We start from the raw sequence: 20,224 nt of genomic DNA on the forward strand, positions 1-20,224 counted from the left end.
TTACTTACAAGTTATTTAGGTTAAAACTCATGTTTAAATCCTAAAAGAATAATGTTATTTATATTTTTCTTCAGTTATAGTTTGCAGAGGTATGTATTGCAGCATTATGTTAGGTAGGTGGCATATTAGGTTATCATATTACTTGAGATATATTATACCTGTACTGTGGAGCGAGAGTAAACACATAAAGACTATACTGTACCTACTCTATGTGCACAACTTTTCACTCATTTAGTGTGGATAAGAAAAATATAAAATTGTGATAACAGCAATGATTGTATTATATAAAGGAGGTTTATTGAAGTGTGTTTCAATTTACATCATGATTATTTGCAGTTTATCTTTTTAGAAAATTGTCATTGTTGCAGTTCTGGCCATCATGGCCACTCGACAGAATGCTTCAATGCCGGATGAAATTGATTGCCAAGACTTTGTTGAGAACCAAGGATCCTGATAACCTGATGACCCAATATCCCATCCCCGAAGAGCCCCATATCAATGGGCAGAAGAATATTGTTAGCAATATCAAATGAGCCCATATACCCTGTACATATTAATTATTTCTAGAATTACTTACCTGCAGTTCTAAAAATTACTGGACTTTGTTTCTTAAGTAAAAGTAAAAATATCCAAAAGTCAATGTACTCAAGTAGAAATAAAAAAGTATCTCATTTTTAAGGTACAGTGGTCCCTCGGTTAACGAGCACAATCCCTTCCAGCATGTTGCTCGTTAACCGAAAAACTCGTTAACGAAACCATTGTTTCAATGGGTTTTTTGGGTAATTGGTTCCAGCTCACAGAAAATTGCCTAAATTCAACAAAAAATGTAGAAAAGTAAACTTACTTTGAGGTGTGTATGTAGAAGGCTCCTGGATGATGATGATGGGAATTAGAATGGGGGTGGAGGAGAAGGGAAGGCATTGGGGTGGAAGGGAAATCACCCCATATCGCCATTTCACCCATAAAATTTTAGTTCTCTTGGTGTAATTCAAAATTATTTTCTTTAAATCAACACTGCACTGCATTATATATTGTCAATATGTAAAATAAATTTCAAAATGACCAATAATTTGCTTGGAAACACAGAAAAAAGAGTTTAGGTTTAGGGAGTCTCAAGCAAGATGTTACCTCCACTGAAAAGACAGAGAGACTGGTGCCTGTTTGGTGTGTTGCCAGGCTGGATGGCGAGCATAAAACTAGTTTCCTTACCTTCAATTATGTTCAATAATTGTTAAAATGACAAAAAAATTAATATTTAGCTTTTAAAATTATTGAATAGTATAAACTTCTTGACATTTACTAAAATAGTAAGGAATTTAAGCCCTAAAACTGATTACTGTATTAGCGGACTAATACTACAGCTGGTGGACCACCAAATGCAAGCAAAAACATGTTGAGGTCGGCTCGTAAAAAACTCGTTAATCAAGGGATTGCTCGTTAACTGAAGTTAAGAATCTTATGGAAGGCAACTCGTTTACCGAAATCTCGTTAACCGAGGCGCTCGTTAACTGAGGGATCACTGTACTCAGGTACTGAAAGTAACAAGTAACAACAAAATTATTTGTCTCAAATATTAGAATAAAACCACAGTAAATTATAAAAAAAATAGTTAAATAAAGATAAAAATAAAAGATACATAACATTTAAAATTATCAAAATTATGGCTGTCCATTCAGGATCTTTTGGCCTAAATATAAGCTCAGCGTGACCTACTGAAAGAGAATACGTTCAGCCGCTCTTCTCCCTACAATCCATCAAAGGGATAGTGAACGGACTGAAAATATATCCATCCAACACTATGATCACTTTTTTCCTTATCCACACAAGTATCATGAACGAGGACTTATGGTCCGCAGGCATAATGTTGTCTCTGGTCGCATTAGGTTAGGAAACAGACCTATCTGGTAAGTATCTGAGGCGGGGGATGACCCGCACTTCTCTTCCTGTAAACTCTGTAGCTGTCCCAACACTAACACCCTTCAACACTACTGTATTGCCTTGACTGTCCCACCGTCAGAGGCATTTGCTACTATTAATAAGGGGATGCAGATGTTTGACAAAATGGATGAAGATGTTGAGCGTTTTTCAAAAGTTGACAGAATGATCCAAGATGTGCTTGCTTGTTACAGGGAGATTTACAATGAAAAGAAAAGGCAAACTGTGCAGTCTAAATTGGACAAATATTTTAAGAAGTCCCCCATTGCTGTCTCCTCACGCCCCACCAGTGCTGCCTCTTCACTCCCTAAAGATGATCCAATACTTTCAACAAGCAAGTTTCCCCTGTATGTTAACCTGTCTGAAGAAAGCGACTTTGATGACCCACCCAGCCCTGTCTCCTCTGCTTCATCCAAGTAATGTAGTCTCCATGTTTAATTAGAAAATTACTGAGGCCCTGTGTGCATTCAGCTGACTACATTAAAGGTAAGTGCACAGAAACACTGTATCCATTCTTTATTATTGATTACTTTTACTGTACTGTATTTCATTTTAGAATTTCTATATTATTTTTTGCATTTTCGACTTACGACCTGGATTTGGGTCCCCAACCCCGTCGTAAGTCGGGGAGAGAGAGAACACACACACACACACACGTGTAAAAAAACCTCGATTAACTAGGGAATATGATGCAGCAAACTGTATTACTATATCCCTTTTGGTTTTCTAGTAATAAAATATCTAAGAGACTTTTTGGACACCCTGTACAGTACTATGAGAATTTTAGGCTCAGGATCAGGAATGAGAGGGGTCTAAGGATTGACATAGCTTCTCAGTTTACAGGAACTCAAAGGAACTACAGTATATGAATGTAATAATTTAATTTCACTACAGTACAGGTTGATAATCCCTTATCCGAAATCCTTGGGACCAGATACATTTCGGTTTTCGGAATTTTTCGGATTTCAGAATGGTTATTTATTTTTTTTTTTTAACAGGGAACAGCCCACCCGGGCACAGGACACTGACCCACATTGGGGCCTGGAGGCTAAAATATAATAATAATAATAATAATAATAATAATAATAATAATAATAATAATAATAATAATAATAATAATAATAATAATAATAATAATAATAATAATTTATAGGTCTAGGTCGCGTTTCTTACTTTTGATCTTTTTTCATTCTTGTATTTCTTTATTATTATTAATTTATTATTACAGTATTATTGTTATTATTATTATTATTATTATTGTTATCTTTCTTATTTTATTTTTGTGTACTTTTTATTAAAAATTTTATTTACTATGAATAATAATAATTATTATTATTATTATTATTATTATTATAATTATTATTATAATTATTATTATTATTACATTTTCGCCCCCCAGGCTTCGATGTGGGTCAGTGACCTGTGCCCGGGCTGTTCCCGAAAAAAAAAAATGCTCCACAAAAAACTTTCGGTTTTCGGAATTTCTGATAAAGGGTTGTCAACCTGTATAATTAACACGAACATTTACTTACACCTGGCCCATTCCTGCAGTGTTATATTCACTGGTAATTCCTGCCAGGCATTGTTTTTCTTGTCATTTATCATATCTTTCTTATCACTGACCAAGTCATCCAGGAGCCGTGCTTGTCATGTTACTCACGCCTGAAAATTAAACAAACAGCACCACGGGTGTCAACCCCACCGTGTTGCTGGAACCTGAGAGTGCAGAATTTTATGTGGATTTAGCATAGCAAAAATCTTAAAACCCCTTTGTTGTCAAAGGATTTTGTGCTTCTCAAATTTGACACAAAATACACTTTTTAGCATTTGACCGTCCGGACCAGAGATATCCCAAATCCAGGAAACCGGTTCACCTCAGGTCCCAACCTTGGCAGTTAAATAGTTTGGTACCTGTACCATATGGACAACTTAATTCACCACAACACTATCACTTTGGCATCTACACATGACTAGCCCATATGTACCATTTATACCAACTGGGTGAAATTATGTTGAAAACTGGCATATAAGATTAGTTTTCTCACACACAAATAGTTTTATCCCCTACTGGTACACCCGTATAATAAAAACCAATAACAAACTTACGAAAACTTAACACAGTTCTGGAAGGACTGGTTATCACTGAGCGGCATAAAAAGTTTCTCCAAGTTTGGTGAATGATGCATCAGAAATTCAAACATAGGATCAGCCTGACTCAGCTGCTTGAGGGCAAAAGACGGTTTACCAGACTCATACAGATTCTTCAGCTCCCCAACTATAGTGTCTTCAAAGAGTGGCAGACATCCATCCGGCACCCACATATTCTCTAGTCCCAATCTTAGGGCCACTATGATCAGGTGGGTGTTGTAATGCATCATGCCAATATCTGTGTCATCATCAATGCACTGCCACTGAAATCAACAAAACAGAGTTGCTATAAATATACAAAAGAAAAGAAAAATAAGTAAAATAGATGTTGCTCATTATGAAATAGAATCAATTTTGATTACAGTAATTGAAAAATCATCTGGCAGTGAAACCAGGACCAAATGGACAATGTTTATTAACCACAGGAACAGAAGCACCTTAAGGAAAAACAACTACAGTAAACCCTCAAAAGTCCAGACCACATAAGTTCGGATTCCAGATGGTCCAGTCCCTTTCAGGGCAGGAAACATTTGTCCAAACCCTTAAATATTTGTAATTTGAAATTCCCGCCATGCACGGTCATTATAATTGCAGCCAACAAGCAATCCTTTGAGCCCTTTCCTCCTTCGGACCCACGACTGAACAGTTTATTCCCCCACTCTTATAATGGACTCGCCCATAATGCTGCACTATGATTGGTTAGCTATAAGATCAACACATATTCAGCCAAAGAATGGTGATGATAATCCTCCTGGGAAGAGCAAACACATGTGTGGGCGCACCCACACAACACAATGCACACGCACACTCCACAACACACTACTACTTTGCTGTCACTCGGAATCGAGTATGACGATCATCTAGCTATGATACAATGATATGAGTTATTAGGGATGTCACCTTCGTTGATGAGTTCTGAGGAGACTAAAGAGGCCGATACAGGACCGGTAGGGCCGTTCACATATGTTGCACGTGTGGAAGGCTACATCTAGTGCGGGAGGGGCGACGCAGCGTCTTTCCAACGTTGGCGCTTGTCTGCTCCTCCAAGCATTACGATTTTAAGTAATCGTCTCCCAGGTGAGGGGGTTGAGTTTGGCACTTTTTGAGGTTTGTCTTAAGACTATTCTTATACCTTTTCAGTTGCCCACCAGCGTTCGTTTACTATTTGATAGGTGACTGTAAAGTAGCTGCTTTAGCAGTCTACTGTCGTCCATGCGGGTAACATGGCCAGTCCAACGTAGTTGTTCATGGATAATGGTAGCCTCGATACTCCTACAGTTGGTGTCAGCAAGAATACTGGCATTTGTTCTCGTCTTCCCAGCGAACTCGGAGGATGGAACGAAGACTACGTTGGTGAAAGTTTTCAAGTGCATTGAGGTGCCTCCTATATGTGACCCATGTCTCGCTGCCATATAGCAGGTTGGGGAGGACCACTGCTTGATATACGTGCAACTTCATAGATAATTTCAGCTCCCTACAGCTGAAGACACGATTTTGGAGTACGCCCAAGGCTTGAGATGCACATCTGATCCGATGTTGAATCTCTTCATCGATGTCTGCGGTAGTGGACAGGTGGGAGCCAAGATACCAAAAGTGGGCAACATTTTTAGAGAAGGTAATACCGTTAAGCTGGATGGATGGTGGCGGTGTGGCCGAACCAGGAGCAGGCTGAAAGAGAATCTGAGTCTTAAGTTTATTCACCTCGCCCTAGTGTGCATAAGCGTCTGCGTAGGTGTTCAGGATCTCTTGTAGGTCATGTTCAGTGTGAGCAACAAGGGTGAGGTCGTCTGCATACTGAAGTTCAGGAATGGAAGCAGCTGACACCTTTGTTCCTGCTGAAGTCGTTTAATGTTGAAAAGATCCCCCCTTTACCCGGTACTTGATGTTGACCCCGCTGGCTAAATTGGCACTGGCACGAGTAAGGAAGGCAGCCAAGAAGATGCAAAAGAAAGTTGGTGCCAGTCCACACCCTTTTTAACCCCCGCTTGGATGGGGAAGAACGCAGACTGGGTGCCGTTCATGCCATTGTGTAGTTGCCTCACAACGGCTATGAATTTTGGTGGGCAGTCAAAACGGCTGAGGGAAGAGGGCATTCCTGTTGACCGAGTTGATGGCCTTGGTTGGATCGATGATTCCATGTACAGGTCACGACGCTGTTCTCTGCACTTTTCCTATATCTGGCAGGCAGCAAAGATCATGTCAAGGGTGCCATGTGATGGTCTAAAACCACACTAAGATTCTGGGAGGAAGTTTTCCGCCTCAGGAAGAAGTCTGTTTAGGAGCAGCGAGATCCCACGGTAGTTGCCACAGTCTGACCGGTCTCCCTTATTCTTATAAATATTGACAATGGAGGCTTCTTTAAGAGCTTGGGGGATTTCCTCCTTTTCCCGTATATTCTCCAGGAGAGAGTGGAGACAGCTGGTAAGCAGAGGTCCTCCTGCTTTATACACCTCGGCTGGGATTCCATCAGGCCCTGAGGATTTGTCATTTTCCATCTGTTTAATGGCAGTAGCTACCTCATCCAGGGATGGAGGATAGCTGAGATGAGTCAGCTCTAGATGCTGAGGAACCTGCTGGGTAATCAGAACATCCACATAGGTGTTTCGGTTGAGCAGTGAATGGCAGTGCTCTTTCCAGCGCTGAAGGAGGCCTTCGTCGTCTTTAATTATATGGTTACCGTCAGATGAGCGGGGTTGCCCACATTGACTGGCCCATAGAATGTTTTAGTGGAAATGAAAAATTCTCGCATCTTGTGCTGATCTGCAGGTTTTTGTGCTTCACATGCTTTATTTTTAAGCCAGTCATTCTTTAGATTGTGAAGTTCCCTCTGGGCTGCCGCTTTCTTCTTGCGGAAGGTATCAGCTTTGGTCCAAGACTGAGGGTTGTTCTGCCAGTCAGTTAAAACAGCACGTTTTTCATCGATGAGTACCTTGATTGCCGGGTGATTTTAATCAAACCAGTCCTGGTGTATTCTTTTGAACTGGCCGGGGGTCTCTCTGCAGGTTTTTGTCTTAACAGTATTAAGAGTATCCCATCCGGCACTGAGATTCCCGTTGTTTGCTGTTGGGTTGTTATAAGCTCATGTTCGAGCTGCTCTCTGAAAGCATGTGCTACCGCTGGATCCTCCAGATGCTTAGTATTAAAACCTCTTCTGGAGGCTTGCTGTCTTCGTCATTTTGGGGCGACGTGAAGTGAGAGCTTAGATCTGGCAAGTCGATGATCAGTGTCACAGTGGTCTGAGCCACGCATGGCATGGGTGATGAAGACATCTCGGCGATCTTTTTCTCTGACAATGATGTAGTCAATGATATGCCAGTGTTTGGATCGTGGGTGTTGCCATGAACCCTTGAATTTGTCGGCCCACCTAAACAAGGTATTGGTGATAGTGAGGTTGTGAGCAGCACACTTGCAGAGGAGTAGTAGGCCGTTGGGATTACATTTGCCTAGTCCATTTCTCACTATGGTTCCCTGCCAAATGTTAGCATCTCTACCAACTCTGGCATTGAAGTCACCAATGAGCACAGCCTTGTCTTCTCTGGGGATAGAGGTTAGCACTCTGTCGGGGTCAACGTAATATGTCTCCTTGATGTCATCCTATGCATCCAGTGTTAGGGCGTATGCACTGATGAAATAGGTCTGACGTGAGTGATTCAGTGGAACTCGAAGCGTCATGGGGCATTTCAGTTAGCCTGTGTAGGATGCATTGGCAGATGGCAAAGTCAACTCCATAAATGCAGTTTCTCTCCGCAGCAGGCTTACCCTTCCAGAAGGTGTAGCCAGACCCCCGTTCTGTGAGTTGGCCCTCATCTGGCAGACGGGCCTCACTGACAGCTGCTATGTCGATGTTGTGCCTAGCCAGCTCTTTTGCCACAAGGGCAGTTCTTCTTTCAGGACGCACATTTGTGCCAGTATCCAGAAGGGTCCTGACATTCCATGCAGCGACCATAAGAGGTTGATGGTTTGCTTTTGTTTGGATCTGTGATTTTGATTGTGTTTTCGACCGCATAAGGATGACCTTACTGGGTGCAGTTGCCCAGTCACGTTGGGTTTTTAGGTAGGCTATGTTTAGGCCACTTTTTCTAGCCCCCTCCCCATGTGGGGTGGGCAGAGTGGCTGCTCGACAGGACTGCTCAGTCACACAGACAGGACCGGATTGCACTGCTGCCTAGATCCCAGTGCATAAACGACCATCTAATCTGTACCACCCATGTGCAGAGTTGTGACTAGAGACTCCTGGCAGTCATCTCTGCCTGTCCCCGTTGTCACTCGTCCGTCGCCATCGGTTTTTTGGGGGTATAGGGGTTTGGTGATGATGAGAGGTATGATGGGCAGGGTGATGGCTGCGTGTGAGTTGATTTATGTGGTGAGGCAGGAGGACTGGCTGCAACCACACATCTTGGCTCTCCCTTTTCCTGATCAAGTGGTGCAAGTGCTGCAACGACTGGGGAGAGGAAGAGTTGCAATTGACTGCTGACAGCCCAGTTTGTTGGGTTTCGCCTTAATAGCCTGACCATCAGGCATTGCCTTCGTCTGCCGGTTCCCATGGTGGTCAGCTCTACCGCCTTCACCGCCATTGGGGTCTTGTTGGAGCTCTGCAAGCATGTCTGCCTGATGTGGGGCTCCACCCTCAGATTCTTTGTTCGGGGTTTACACCCGTAGCCTTATACCTGCCAAGGTTAATCCGCAAGGCAGCGGGGCAGTGGTTAGCAGGCATCAGAATGTGTCCACATGCCAGTGGGCCATGCACCGTCCATCTGGGGCCCACTGCTACTCCGAGATCCCCTAATGGTCTAGCCTGGACCCACGAGGCACCCAGTTACCATGTGTTGCCACAAGGAGGCACAGCAGGAGTCTTGATGGTGAGGAGGCTGTGTACTGGCAGGGAAAGACTTATGCAAGTTTACTTCCCTGTTCGCCACGAGGGCTAGCAAACGGCGGCAGCTGAAAGCGAGAGGGAGCAAGCAGTGCTTGCACCTTAACACTAACATAATGCTGCCACTCTAGACGCATTTCACCACCGTGTGCGAACACACACGTGCGCACACTCGCACACAACCCTTATTTATGTACTGTACAGCCCTGTAAATGTATTGAATGCAAATCATATGTTTAAATCACATGTAAGTTTGTATATTTTCAGCCACCGTCTGCAACTCTATTAATAAACTGTTTATTATTATTATTATTAAAATGGCCTCTAAGTGCATAGTGACCGCGAGCGCTCGCCGTCAAACAACACTGTCCCCTTATCTCCCTCGCCACTGTGGCCACAGGGAAGTTTCTAGAGGGTCAATATATAGTTTTGTTTTTTACTTCTTTCTGATTGCTTTATTATTTAACCCTTAGGCCCCGGGTGACGTTCCAAAACGTCCGCCAATTCCTGCTACTTTTTTTTCTAAAGGTAGATATTTTGTGATTTATCCTGGGGGTTGGGGGGGGAATAGTGCCAGCAGCACCCTTACTCGGGGCTTAAGGGTTAAAAAATTAAGAATTGTTTTAGGAAAAGTTGATTTTTCTTGATTTACCCGGGGTGGGGGGGTTACGGCACCCTAGCCCGGTGCGTAAGGGTTAAAAAGTTGGCTCAGACAATTTTGAGTTAGGAGGTTGTGAACATATTGGTGTATTTTTTCTCTCTCCTTTTTATTAGAAGTGATGAAAAATAGCTATACAGTATTACCCGCTTGGCGCTCACTTATGCTTTTAAACAATCAGTTACAGAATAAGATATACAGTATATGGTTTGTACCAATTAAAACAAATTTAGGAAGTGATAAGAAACAAAAAATATATCAATGTGCGATGTCTTGCCTTGCCTGCCTGGGAGCCTCAAAAGGAAATTGTGATCTTCAGACAGGGAAAACTTAAAAAACTTATTTGTGCCTGGGGGTTCAAAATTACTACAAAGTTTTACTAACTACTTAAGTATTGTTTTCAAATACTTTTACTCCAATACAACTGAAAAAACAAAAATGGTCACTTTCGTTACATGCAAACTAATGATATTTTCTTTTTAATAAATTAGTTGTTATTAACCAAATGTAAAAGAGATGTGTGGGTGGAGAAGTGCAGTGGGGAGACACCAGGTCACATACCTGGAGGTCTCTGTGAGGTGGTCAATTGGCAGTGGCCATAACTGCAGACTTTCCTTGATCTTCCTGTGTCATTAGCACCTTGACCGCCCACCTCTGCCTATTTTCACCCTCTTATCCCTCTCTTCTCCCCCCACCTTCCATCAGGACGCTTGGTCTTCCATTAGGCAAATCAGTTGCTTTTTTACGCCTTACCTGTGCCTGTACCTTAGAAATTAATTTCAAAGACTGTGATTCTAAAATGCTTTTACATAATTCCATCTTAGATAATTATAAACCCTGTGTCTATACATGTGTGTGAGACTGAGTGTAATTAAAATTATAGCCCAAATATTTCATTACTAAGCCACACACCCAAAAAGTACTCACCAGATGTTGCATTAGTGCGAAAAATTCAGCCACTTATAAAATAGAATAGAAAAGTGGCGTCACCAGTCACCACCCCCAATTAGAGAACCAGTTCATGTTGGGTCTTAGTCAGACTCCAGTCACTAGGGAGGCAAGAATCATCCACAAACTCCTCGACTGAAGGGAAGCTTGATATAGCTACTTTGCATGCCCAGGGGATGAAATGGAGCTACTGAGGTGGGCTACAACATTATGTGACTTATCTCTCAAGCTGAACACCCCACTACCTGCATCTGCTGCTTGTAGTCTTGCTTAAATGCATTTGCTAGACTTATTATTTATTATTTAATTAATTTATTACACTGAGGGGCAACAACCCTAGTCACAAGACCATGTGGTCAAGTAATGATACACTGATACTGCGTGTCTACTTAGAAACACTATGACTGTGATATGAGACAATATTGTTGATTAAGGACAAAGGTTAGCACCCGCAAAGCGTGGGTGAATTAAATTAACTCTAAATTAATAAATATAAGTAGGTGGTGACCTATAGTGGTTAGTGACTCTCTCCTGAGGTAGGAAGTTCTGTGATTGGGACAGTCAAGGCAATACAGTAGTGACAGTGTTAGTGTTGGGACAGTTACAGAGTTGGGAAGAAGTGCAGGTCATCACCTCAGATACTGCAGACAGGTTGTATCCTAACCTAATGTGAGGGAGGCAACATTTGTCTGGAACCATAAGTGCATATTGATGATACTTATGTGGATAAGGAAGAAAGTAATCATAATGTTGGTTTGGATATATTTTCAGTCCATTCACCATCCTGTGATGGATTGTAGGGAGAAAAGGCGGCTGAGCGTATTCTCTTTCAGTAGATCACGCTGTGTATATTTTTGGCCTAAAAGATCTGATTGGGCAGCCATAATTTGAGACTCAGTTATTTATTGATCTCCAATAGAATGATTTGCAAATACGTGTTTTTATTTATTTTTTTTGATTTATTAGCCCACCGAACTGGGTCAAACTGACCCACAGCGGAGACTGGGGACAAAAACAAGAACAGAAAAATTGAAAATAGAAAAAAGGTTACTGTACTGTGTTAATCTACACCCGCGAAGATGCCGGAAAACCAGCTTTTAAAGTGAAGGACAGATTGTAAAACATGGAAACACAGAAAGAAGGCAAAGCATTCCACAATTTGGCTGTGTGAGGAAGGAGTCTACTCTTGGGTTATTCTCGTGTGACCCGATATAAAAGTAATTATTTCCCTTGAGCAAGGTGTTGCGAACCCAGCCTACGCCGGCGGTACACAGGATGCAAATCCACGAGCATTGCCGTTCTAAAGTACCTGTAAAGAAGAAGTGAAGCAACGTGCGGCGAAGAAAGGGAAAGATTGTTGACTAAGGAGGAGAGAGTTAATAAGGCAATGCTTTTGATCCCTTATCTAACAGTTGAACAGAAAGAGCCACCCGAGATAACCAGAGCAGTACTCCAAGTTAGGACGAATAAGATCCCTTATGCACCTTGCCCGGAACAACTTTGCTCATAATTAAATAACTGCAGCATCTGTACACATTCCCAACTTCGGAGGCAGCACAGCTATATTAGCGATAGTGATTTCGGGACATATTGGAGAAATGGTGAGACTAACATATTTATTTCAGAATTTGGGAGGATGATAGCGTCCTGAAATGTAATTGGTGGGAGATCGTCTAATTTACAGAGTGTAATTGGTAAATACTTGGGTTTTATTACTATTGAACAGCAAATTTGTACCTCCCATTCAGAGATGCTGCACAGATCCTCGCATTGATAAATAATGATATCAGTTCTTGAAATGTGGATCTAGTTCGAGTTAGGAGGAAATGTGGAGAAAGCGTGAAGTGAAGATCATCCCAGCGTAAGAATGGATGAAAATTAGTTGAGGGTGTGAAGTAAATCATTGATAAAAGTAGGAAGAGTGGGTGAAAGAACAGATCACAACAGGACACACTATACTGGTGAAAAAAAGCCGAAGATCAAGACCCTCGACAACAACTTTGCCATGGATCAGTTCTCAAAGAAGCTAGAGATGAGAAAACAAAAGTGGGGAGGAAGAAACCAAAAAGCGGGAAGTTAGATAGCAAGACTTGTGCCATACCCTGTCAAATGCTTTGGAGATGTCGAGTAATGCTATGCGTCTTATAATTATTATCTTTAGTTAACTACAGCTGCTCCTGACTACGACAGGGTTAGGGACCCAAATCCAAGTTGCAAGTCAAAATGGTCCTAAGTCAGAAAATGCTTAAATAACTGAAAATCTAAATGGGTGTCTCTTTTTCTTCTCAGCACCACAAAACTCTCACTTGCAAGCTTGCTTGTGTTTTAAAATGAAATTACAAACGAAAATTTTGTCAGTACACAAGCGCAATCACTGACATTGGAACTAGAAAATAAAGTAATTTGACAAAATTTTTAGTGCGACTAGAGGCAGTCGTATGTCGGAGTAATTAAATGGTCGGGTAGATTAAGTAAAATTGAGGAGTAGCTGCTTTATTTTTTTTAATTTACTGTGGATTTATTTATTTGAGACAAAAAATTCTTACTTTTTATTTCAGTGTAGTGCTTTATGAATAAGATACTTTACTTCAATTGAGTACCTGCAGTAAAAAAATACTACACAGTTATGTGAAACAATATGACAACCAAAGGCGAGGATAGTGGGTGCTCACGCCCACCATCCTCCCACATCAGTGCTGTGTGGATCATCTGAAGTCAGCAGACTTTTACTTCTACTAAGTAATAATTTGCCAATGTAACAATACTTTTTACTTAAATAACAAAGGTACAATTAACATAGTAGCTGCCCTTACATTCTGTAACTTCAAAATTCCCCAATTTTCCTTCTAATATAATATTATAGTACAATTACTAAACACACTTCTGGAATTGAATTAGTTGCCATTTTCAACCCATGCAAATAATTAGTCTAGATAGATTATATGATAGTAACAATTACCTAAGTTCCCTTACGCCGAACTAGTAGTACCTACCTGAGGAAGGAATAAATCACCCAATAAGTTTTGTTTTCCATAATCTGCCAAGTCCTGTGTGTGTGTGTTAATTTTATCTTGGAAGGGCTCTGGTATCTTGCCAGATCTATCTTTACTTTTCCTGTAGTTCTAAGTAACTGAGTTGAAATTAAAGTCACCTAAAATAGTCTCTATTGCAGACTATTTATTTCCTTTAATCGTCGTTTTGTTTACCTCCTACAGACCGATTGAATGATCTGTAAAAGCTCTGTTTAAGTTTTCAATAGCTATCTTCACCTTTTCACATTACAAAACTACCATACACTGTTCTTTACCATACCCTACCAGTATAAGCAGCAACTGTAGCTGCAGATGCCATGGAAATATTGTGTTCTAACAAATCAAACTACTGTATGTACTATCTTGGAAGACTGACTCATCAGTGATCCACTTCCCCAAAAGGTAAAAGGCCGTCAGGATCAGTGGACAAGGCCATCCATAGATAGGATTTTTACACCTGAAAGTGATTCTGTTGTGTTATTGGTAACATTTTTGCCACCGTTATTATCACCAAAGACAGATTGATGTATCCCAATGGGCTGTGATAATGGCATATAGAGGTGCTCTGTCAAAGCCTCTCTACAGAGATTTCAAACCAGCCAAAATATACCTCCAAAGAGATTACCACCAAAACTATACAACTCCTACAAAACGAGAGGTCATTTAGTGTCCACAACTAATGAAACCTTTGCGAGAACAAGTAACAGTAAAAGAAAACTTTCTACCTCAAGTGGAATAATAATATTTTGATATGAAACTGATTTTAGTTTACAGGAAGCTACTCTAATTGTAATGGTCAGATAAATATTACAGTAACCTACAAACACCTGTGTTTGTTTGCATTCATCCTCAAGCGACTACTCCATTTTTTCCTTGTGATAGGTAAATACAAATTTGAGATTACTAAATATAAAAATGGGTTATTGAAAGATTATATGTATCCACGAACATTTGGTAATCGATAGAAGAATTATATGATTGGTGTGGAAAGACTATTTTTAATTTTTCAAAATATCGCCATTATATTTTATATATGCTATGTATCGGTTTTAATGTTTATCATAGCAGCCATCTTGGCAACTCATCCCTGTTAATGCGCTATTCAAACTTACAATACTATCTAGCTGATTTTGGAGAAGCGTACTGAAGTATTATCATTATTATTTCATTCCGTGCCTGTCAGCTGAATCTGCGGTTGCCTGGATACCAGATAACTGGAAGTTCAATGTAGTACAAACAGTAAAGAAGTCAAAATCCGGATGCCAGAAATCCGGGCCGCGAAAGAATCGGACCTTTCAAAAACTGTTTTTTTTAGTTAGCTTTTGTTGACATGTGTGCGTGAGTCTACAGCTGCACAGTGACAACAAGCGACCATGCGGTGCTTCACTTTAAACAACAATCAGAGCATAGCGACAGCGTGTAATTTTACAGATTCTACTCTTTCCATTACAGAGTACTGTACAAGCCCATAATAATGGCTCCTAAAATTAGATAAACCCGTTGTGTGAAGAAAAGAAGAACGTTGAAATTGGTGACAAATTTGAAATAATTGAAACCTGAGCGTGGTGCTGACAATACTGTTCTAATGGAAACATATCTGACATTGGAAAGTCTACAATTTATGATATAAAGGCAAAGAAATAAAATTCTAGAAATCACAGCTTTTTTTCTTCCACAAACTGCTGGATTTTTGATAAATGAAGCATGCTATATTTGCTAATAAATAAACTAACTAAATACCTGTTCCATCTCTTCTTTATTGCTCCTTAAATTTGAATTTTTAAAGTACTGTAGAATCCGGAAAATCAAAGATCCGGACCGACCCAATCCCCAAAGCAGTCCGGATTTTTAGAGCTTCTACTGTTGTAATTTGACTTTAAAGTACATAAGGAAAATAAAACACAAGTGACATTTTTGCATTATAATAATATGGGTTGACAACCCTTTACCCGGTATCCTAAATTCCGAAAACAAAACAAAACTGAAAACATATATATATATATATATATATATATATATATATATATATATATATATATATATATATATATATATATATATATATATATATATATATATATATATATATATATATATATATATATATATATATATATATATATATATATATATATATATATATATATATATATATATATATATATATATATATATATATATATATATATATATAGTGTGTATGTAGATGTATATAGATATATATATATATATATAGACAGATATATATATATATATATATATATATATATATATATATATATATATATATATATATAAAGTTTTTTGATATATATATATATATATATATATATATATATATATATATATATATATATATATATATATATATATATTAATTATGCTCATTTTTATAAACATTAATTCAGCTAGACATTCAATGTTAACGTAATGAATCTTTTGTACATAAAATGGCAGCTGTTTTACATGATTATGCATGTCGTCTGCGTTGGCGGGTTGTTCAATCACACCGAGAAATTCAAGTTTCGCCGAGTTGAACAGCCGCCAGCGTGCAGGCGACATGCGCCAATCATGCTAAACATTACTGAATGTAATTAAAAATGGGGAATATTAAACACTGAAAATGACACAGCATGTGTTCATTGATTACAAAACCAGTGACTGACTGGTTCTACATATAAAACTTAGAAAATAAGACCATGGTTGTAACAGCAAATTAATATGGTTGTTTTAAGTAATGTTATTTAATGTTATCGTGGAACAATAAGTAGCCGCGATAATGGTAAAAGAGATCGCATATGTAAGTCTTTGTCTCGCGCGTGGCTATATCGTCATTACTTTATAAGAATATAAGCCTTATTTACTGTTCATACTTTCTCAGCTTTTAATTAATGTTTCTGAATTTGTTTTATTGAATCAGTAACGATATTGTGCAAATTAACAATACAATTTATTAATATCATTGGAGATAATACATTTTATTATTATTATTATTATTATTATAATTATTATTATTATTATTGTTATCATTATTATTTTATTTTGGTGTATTTTTATTAAAATTTTTATTTACTATGAATAATTATTATTATTACCGTTATTATTACTTATACATTTTCGCTCTGAGCCTGATGTGGGTCAGTGATCTATGCCCAGGTGGGCTATGCACATTAAAAAAAAAAAACCATTCTGAAATGCACCTGGCCCCAAGGATTTCGGATAAGGGATTGTCAACCTGTACTGAATTTAAGGGTCATCAATAGGGCTAATGAGTGGTTGCTTAGTGCACAATGGCCCCCAGAACCCCCACCCCCCCAAAAAAAATGGCTAAAGTCCGGACAAACAGCAAATCCAGACTTTTTTCCCTATAATTGCCCGGACTTTCGAGGGTTTACTGCATTATGAACATGTACTATACTGTATATACTGTACACACACACACACACACATATATATGATAATGGTATTTTCCTTTCAAAAATACTGTATACAGTATACTACTCAAAATAGGATGTCAGTCATCATCATCACCATCAATGTTTTGCAGCTATTTTTCACGCTTCTGTGAGTTAGCTACAATTACCTGACAGCAGCTCTCCATGTTTGGCAGTCTCTCTCTTGTCAGGTTCCGAACTCATATTACTTCTTAAAACCTCTCCCCATGATATTCCTGGCCCACCCCTGGCTCTACCTACCCTCCAAGTCTAGGCTCGTGCACCTCTAGACCCAATTGGTTTCATCCATTCTCTCCACATCCCCAAGCCATCTCAACTTGCCTCTACACAGAACTTTGCTAATACTGTACTGTATTCTCAATCACCAGAGGCCCGCTTCACTCAGTGTCACAGTATACAAGTAGTCACGGTCTGGTCCATCATGCCAAGAATATGAAATAGGTTCAGTGATGAGGCAAGAATAAAAACACTAGACACTATTAGTAGGAACTGGAGAGAAACACAACACACTCCTCCCCACCAAATACTCTCGACATACAGTACCTGATTGTGACACAGACGAACTTGATCTCTGACAGTGGCAAAATACCAGTGCTTGTCGACCTTCAGCCGAGACAAATTACTCTCTATCGTTTTCATGAACTGCGGGAGATAATTCTGAAATACAAAAAATGTGAGAGTTATCTAAGGTGCTCATGAATATTTTTAAGTCTAGATTTTGATACACAGCGTAGATATTGTGATATTGCCTTCTTGTGGCAATTTTTCATAACTTATGTTTCACCTCCTACACAAAAAGACAAATTTCCTCAAATTTAGACAATTATAATTATTTCAGAAAATTCAGTTATCATATTAGCACTATTATAACCAATCAGATTAACACTTTTACCAAAACTAACAGTTCTACCCAATCATATTAATATTTGAACTCAAATCAGATTAACATATCCAGCCAATCATAGTCATGAAAAGTCTTGATTTTGTGGTTTACTCACATTTCGGAGCTGGAGGTTCCTGGAGAATCGCTTCACCATCATGACAGTGTAGAGGGAGAGCAACTCCAGAGTATTGAAGACAATGGATTCTGGTGGTAGTGATGGTTCTGAATTGCTGTAAATGACAACAAAAATTATATGAGAAAATTATAGTACAGTATACATGTAGTACATGAGGCATTGTAACGGTGACAACATTCGCTAAAAAGGGTTTCCTACTAAATAATAATGTAAAAAATTATATAGATCATAAAATACAGAATCATAAAACTACCTTACCAACGAAGAGCAAAATAGGATAGAGAGGACCTTGAGTAGTAAGAGAGCAGAGCAAGACCTCAGCCGTGAGAGTGTGAGGTATTTTTTCTACCAACCTTTACATGCATTTCCCTGCCAAAACAATGTGGTAAGGCTGCCACCTATATATCTTAATGGAGTCCAACTGATGGGACAGAAATATTTCTTGGGTAGGTGGATCACCTAAGGGAGTAACGACCCTGCCTTGCCAGCTAAGAGGGTTCTTGGCATTCCCACATTCACATAATACCCAGTTTCCACCCTGTAAAAGTGACAAGACTGGAAGCCAATTGTAAAATTGGTACAGGTTGACCATCAAAAATCCGCCAATCGATAAACTGGAACCTTCAGTTTTCCGGCATGGATTTCGGAGCGCATTTTCAAATTTCCTGCCTTGGCGCACCATTGTTTTCTGGACGCGCCGTTTATGTTTTGATAGCGCTGTACTCCAGAATCAGCTGTTGGGTCTTGCTTGCACCTGCTAACAAGCATTCATGCTCATTCCTTCTGATTTTATCATTTAATTGCTGCTGTATAGCCCCATCATGGATTCAGCAAAGAAAAGCGGTGGCGTAAAACGTAAACATCGTGCGTTGTCGATCGCAGAGAAAGTGGAAGTGCTTAAAAAACTTGATAGCGGCGTGTCTGTGCGAACCATTTGTGAAACATACAGCACCTGCTCTTCAACAGTGTATGATATTAAAAAACAGAAAGAAAAACTGTTAAAGTTCTTTTCTGACTGGATCAAAAAGGAAAATGTTTGTAAGGAAGTCAATGTCGGAGGGAAAAAGTGCGGAACTAGACCAAGTTCTCATAACCTGGTTTAATCTTCGTGTAAGTGAAGGTGTGGAAATTTCTGGTGATTTATTAAAGGAACAAGCCAAAGTGTTTCATGAAGCGCTGGGATTGCAACACAAGTGTGACTATACAGAGGGTTGGCTGCAACGTTTCAAGTCGCGACATGGCTTCCATTTTCGTGCAGTATGTGGTGAAAAACATTCAGCAGACAAGGATGCAGCTAGTGCCTATGTGGATGAATTTGCAAAGTTAGTTAGTGATGAACATTTAAGTCCTGAACAAGTGTACAATGCTGACGAGACTGCCTTATTTTGGAGATGTACGCCAAAAAGAACTCTGACAACTGAGGATGCAGAAAAGCACCTTATACATGAACTTCTTGCTATGTTAAAGATGTAACTAATCCTGATGCCAAGGAGCTTTCATCAAGGATAAATGAAGATGTTTTAACGGAATGGTTGGCTGTTGATGATAATGTGTCTACAGTTCATCATTACACCGATTCTGAAATTGTAGATATGGTTAAAAGTCCAGAGAGAAATGCCTGTACAGGTAGTGATGAAGATGAAAGCAGTGAAGAAAATGAGGAAGATGTGAGAGACAGAATCTCTATTGACAGGTTAATTACGTTGACAACTGAACTGCTGGCTGGACTAGAGCAACGAAGTTTTGTAAGTGAACAAGAAATCATGAATGTTTTCTTGCTCCAAGATAAACTTATTAGAGAAAGACCCAAGTATATGAAGCAACAGATATTGCACGATACATTCAAGAAAATAGCTAGGAAGCAGGAAGAAGCAACAGCGGTGTCCACACTTGATAACCCACTGCCATCAACTTCAAGACAAGTTGAAGCTGTTCCTGTTGCTGAGGATGTTGTCACTGTCAGTGATAAAGATGATAATCCTGACAGCCCATCTGCTGTTTAGCCTGGTAAACATTAAAATTTCATTTGATTTTCATTTAGTGTTTAATTTTCTTTGTTTAAAGGACTGTACAGGTAGTCATTTTCTGTTAAACTTATACAGCAAATATAACCATCAGTTTCCCGGCATTTTCGAAAATCCGGCACTCCTCAGGTC

General features: G+C 39.4%; 1 protein-coding gene across 1 annotated transcript in view; it reads right to left on the minus strand.

Moving 5' to 3' along the window:
* Window positions 1–20,224, minus strand: part of LOC121869000 — a 76,201-nt gene that overhangs the window by 32,679 nt on the left and 23,298 nt on the right. The window contains exons 2-4 of the mRNA XM_042370063.1: window positions 18,048–18,162; window positions 17,593–17,706; window positions 4,042–4,346 (exon numbers count right to left, since the gene is read on the minus strand). Coding sequence (XP_042225997.1) covers window positions 4,042–4,346; window positions 17,593–17,706; window positions 18,048–18,162 — 534 coding nt within the window. The remainder of the gene's footprint in view (window positions 1–4,041; window positions 4,347–17,592; window positions 17,707–18,047; window positions 18,163–20,224) is intronic.

Source organism: Homarus americanus, unplaced genomic scaffold, assembly GCF_018991925.1.
Source record: "Homarus americanus isolate GMGI-L3 unplaced genomic scaffold, GMGI_Hamer_2.0 scaffold24694, whole genome shotgun sequence".
Taxonomy (NCBI): domain Eukaryota; kingdom Metazoa; phylum Arthropoda; class Malacostraca; order Decapoda; family Nephropidae; genus Homarus; species Homarus americanus.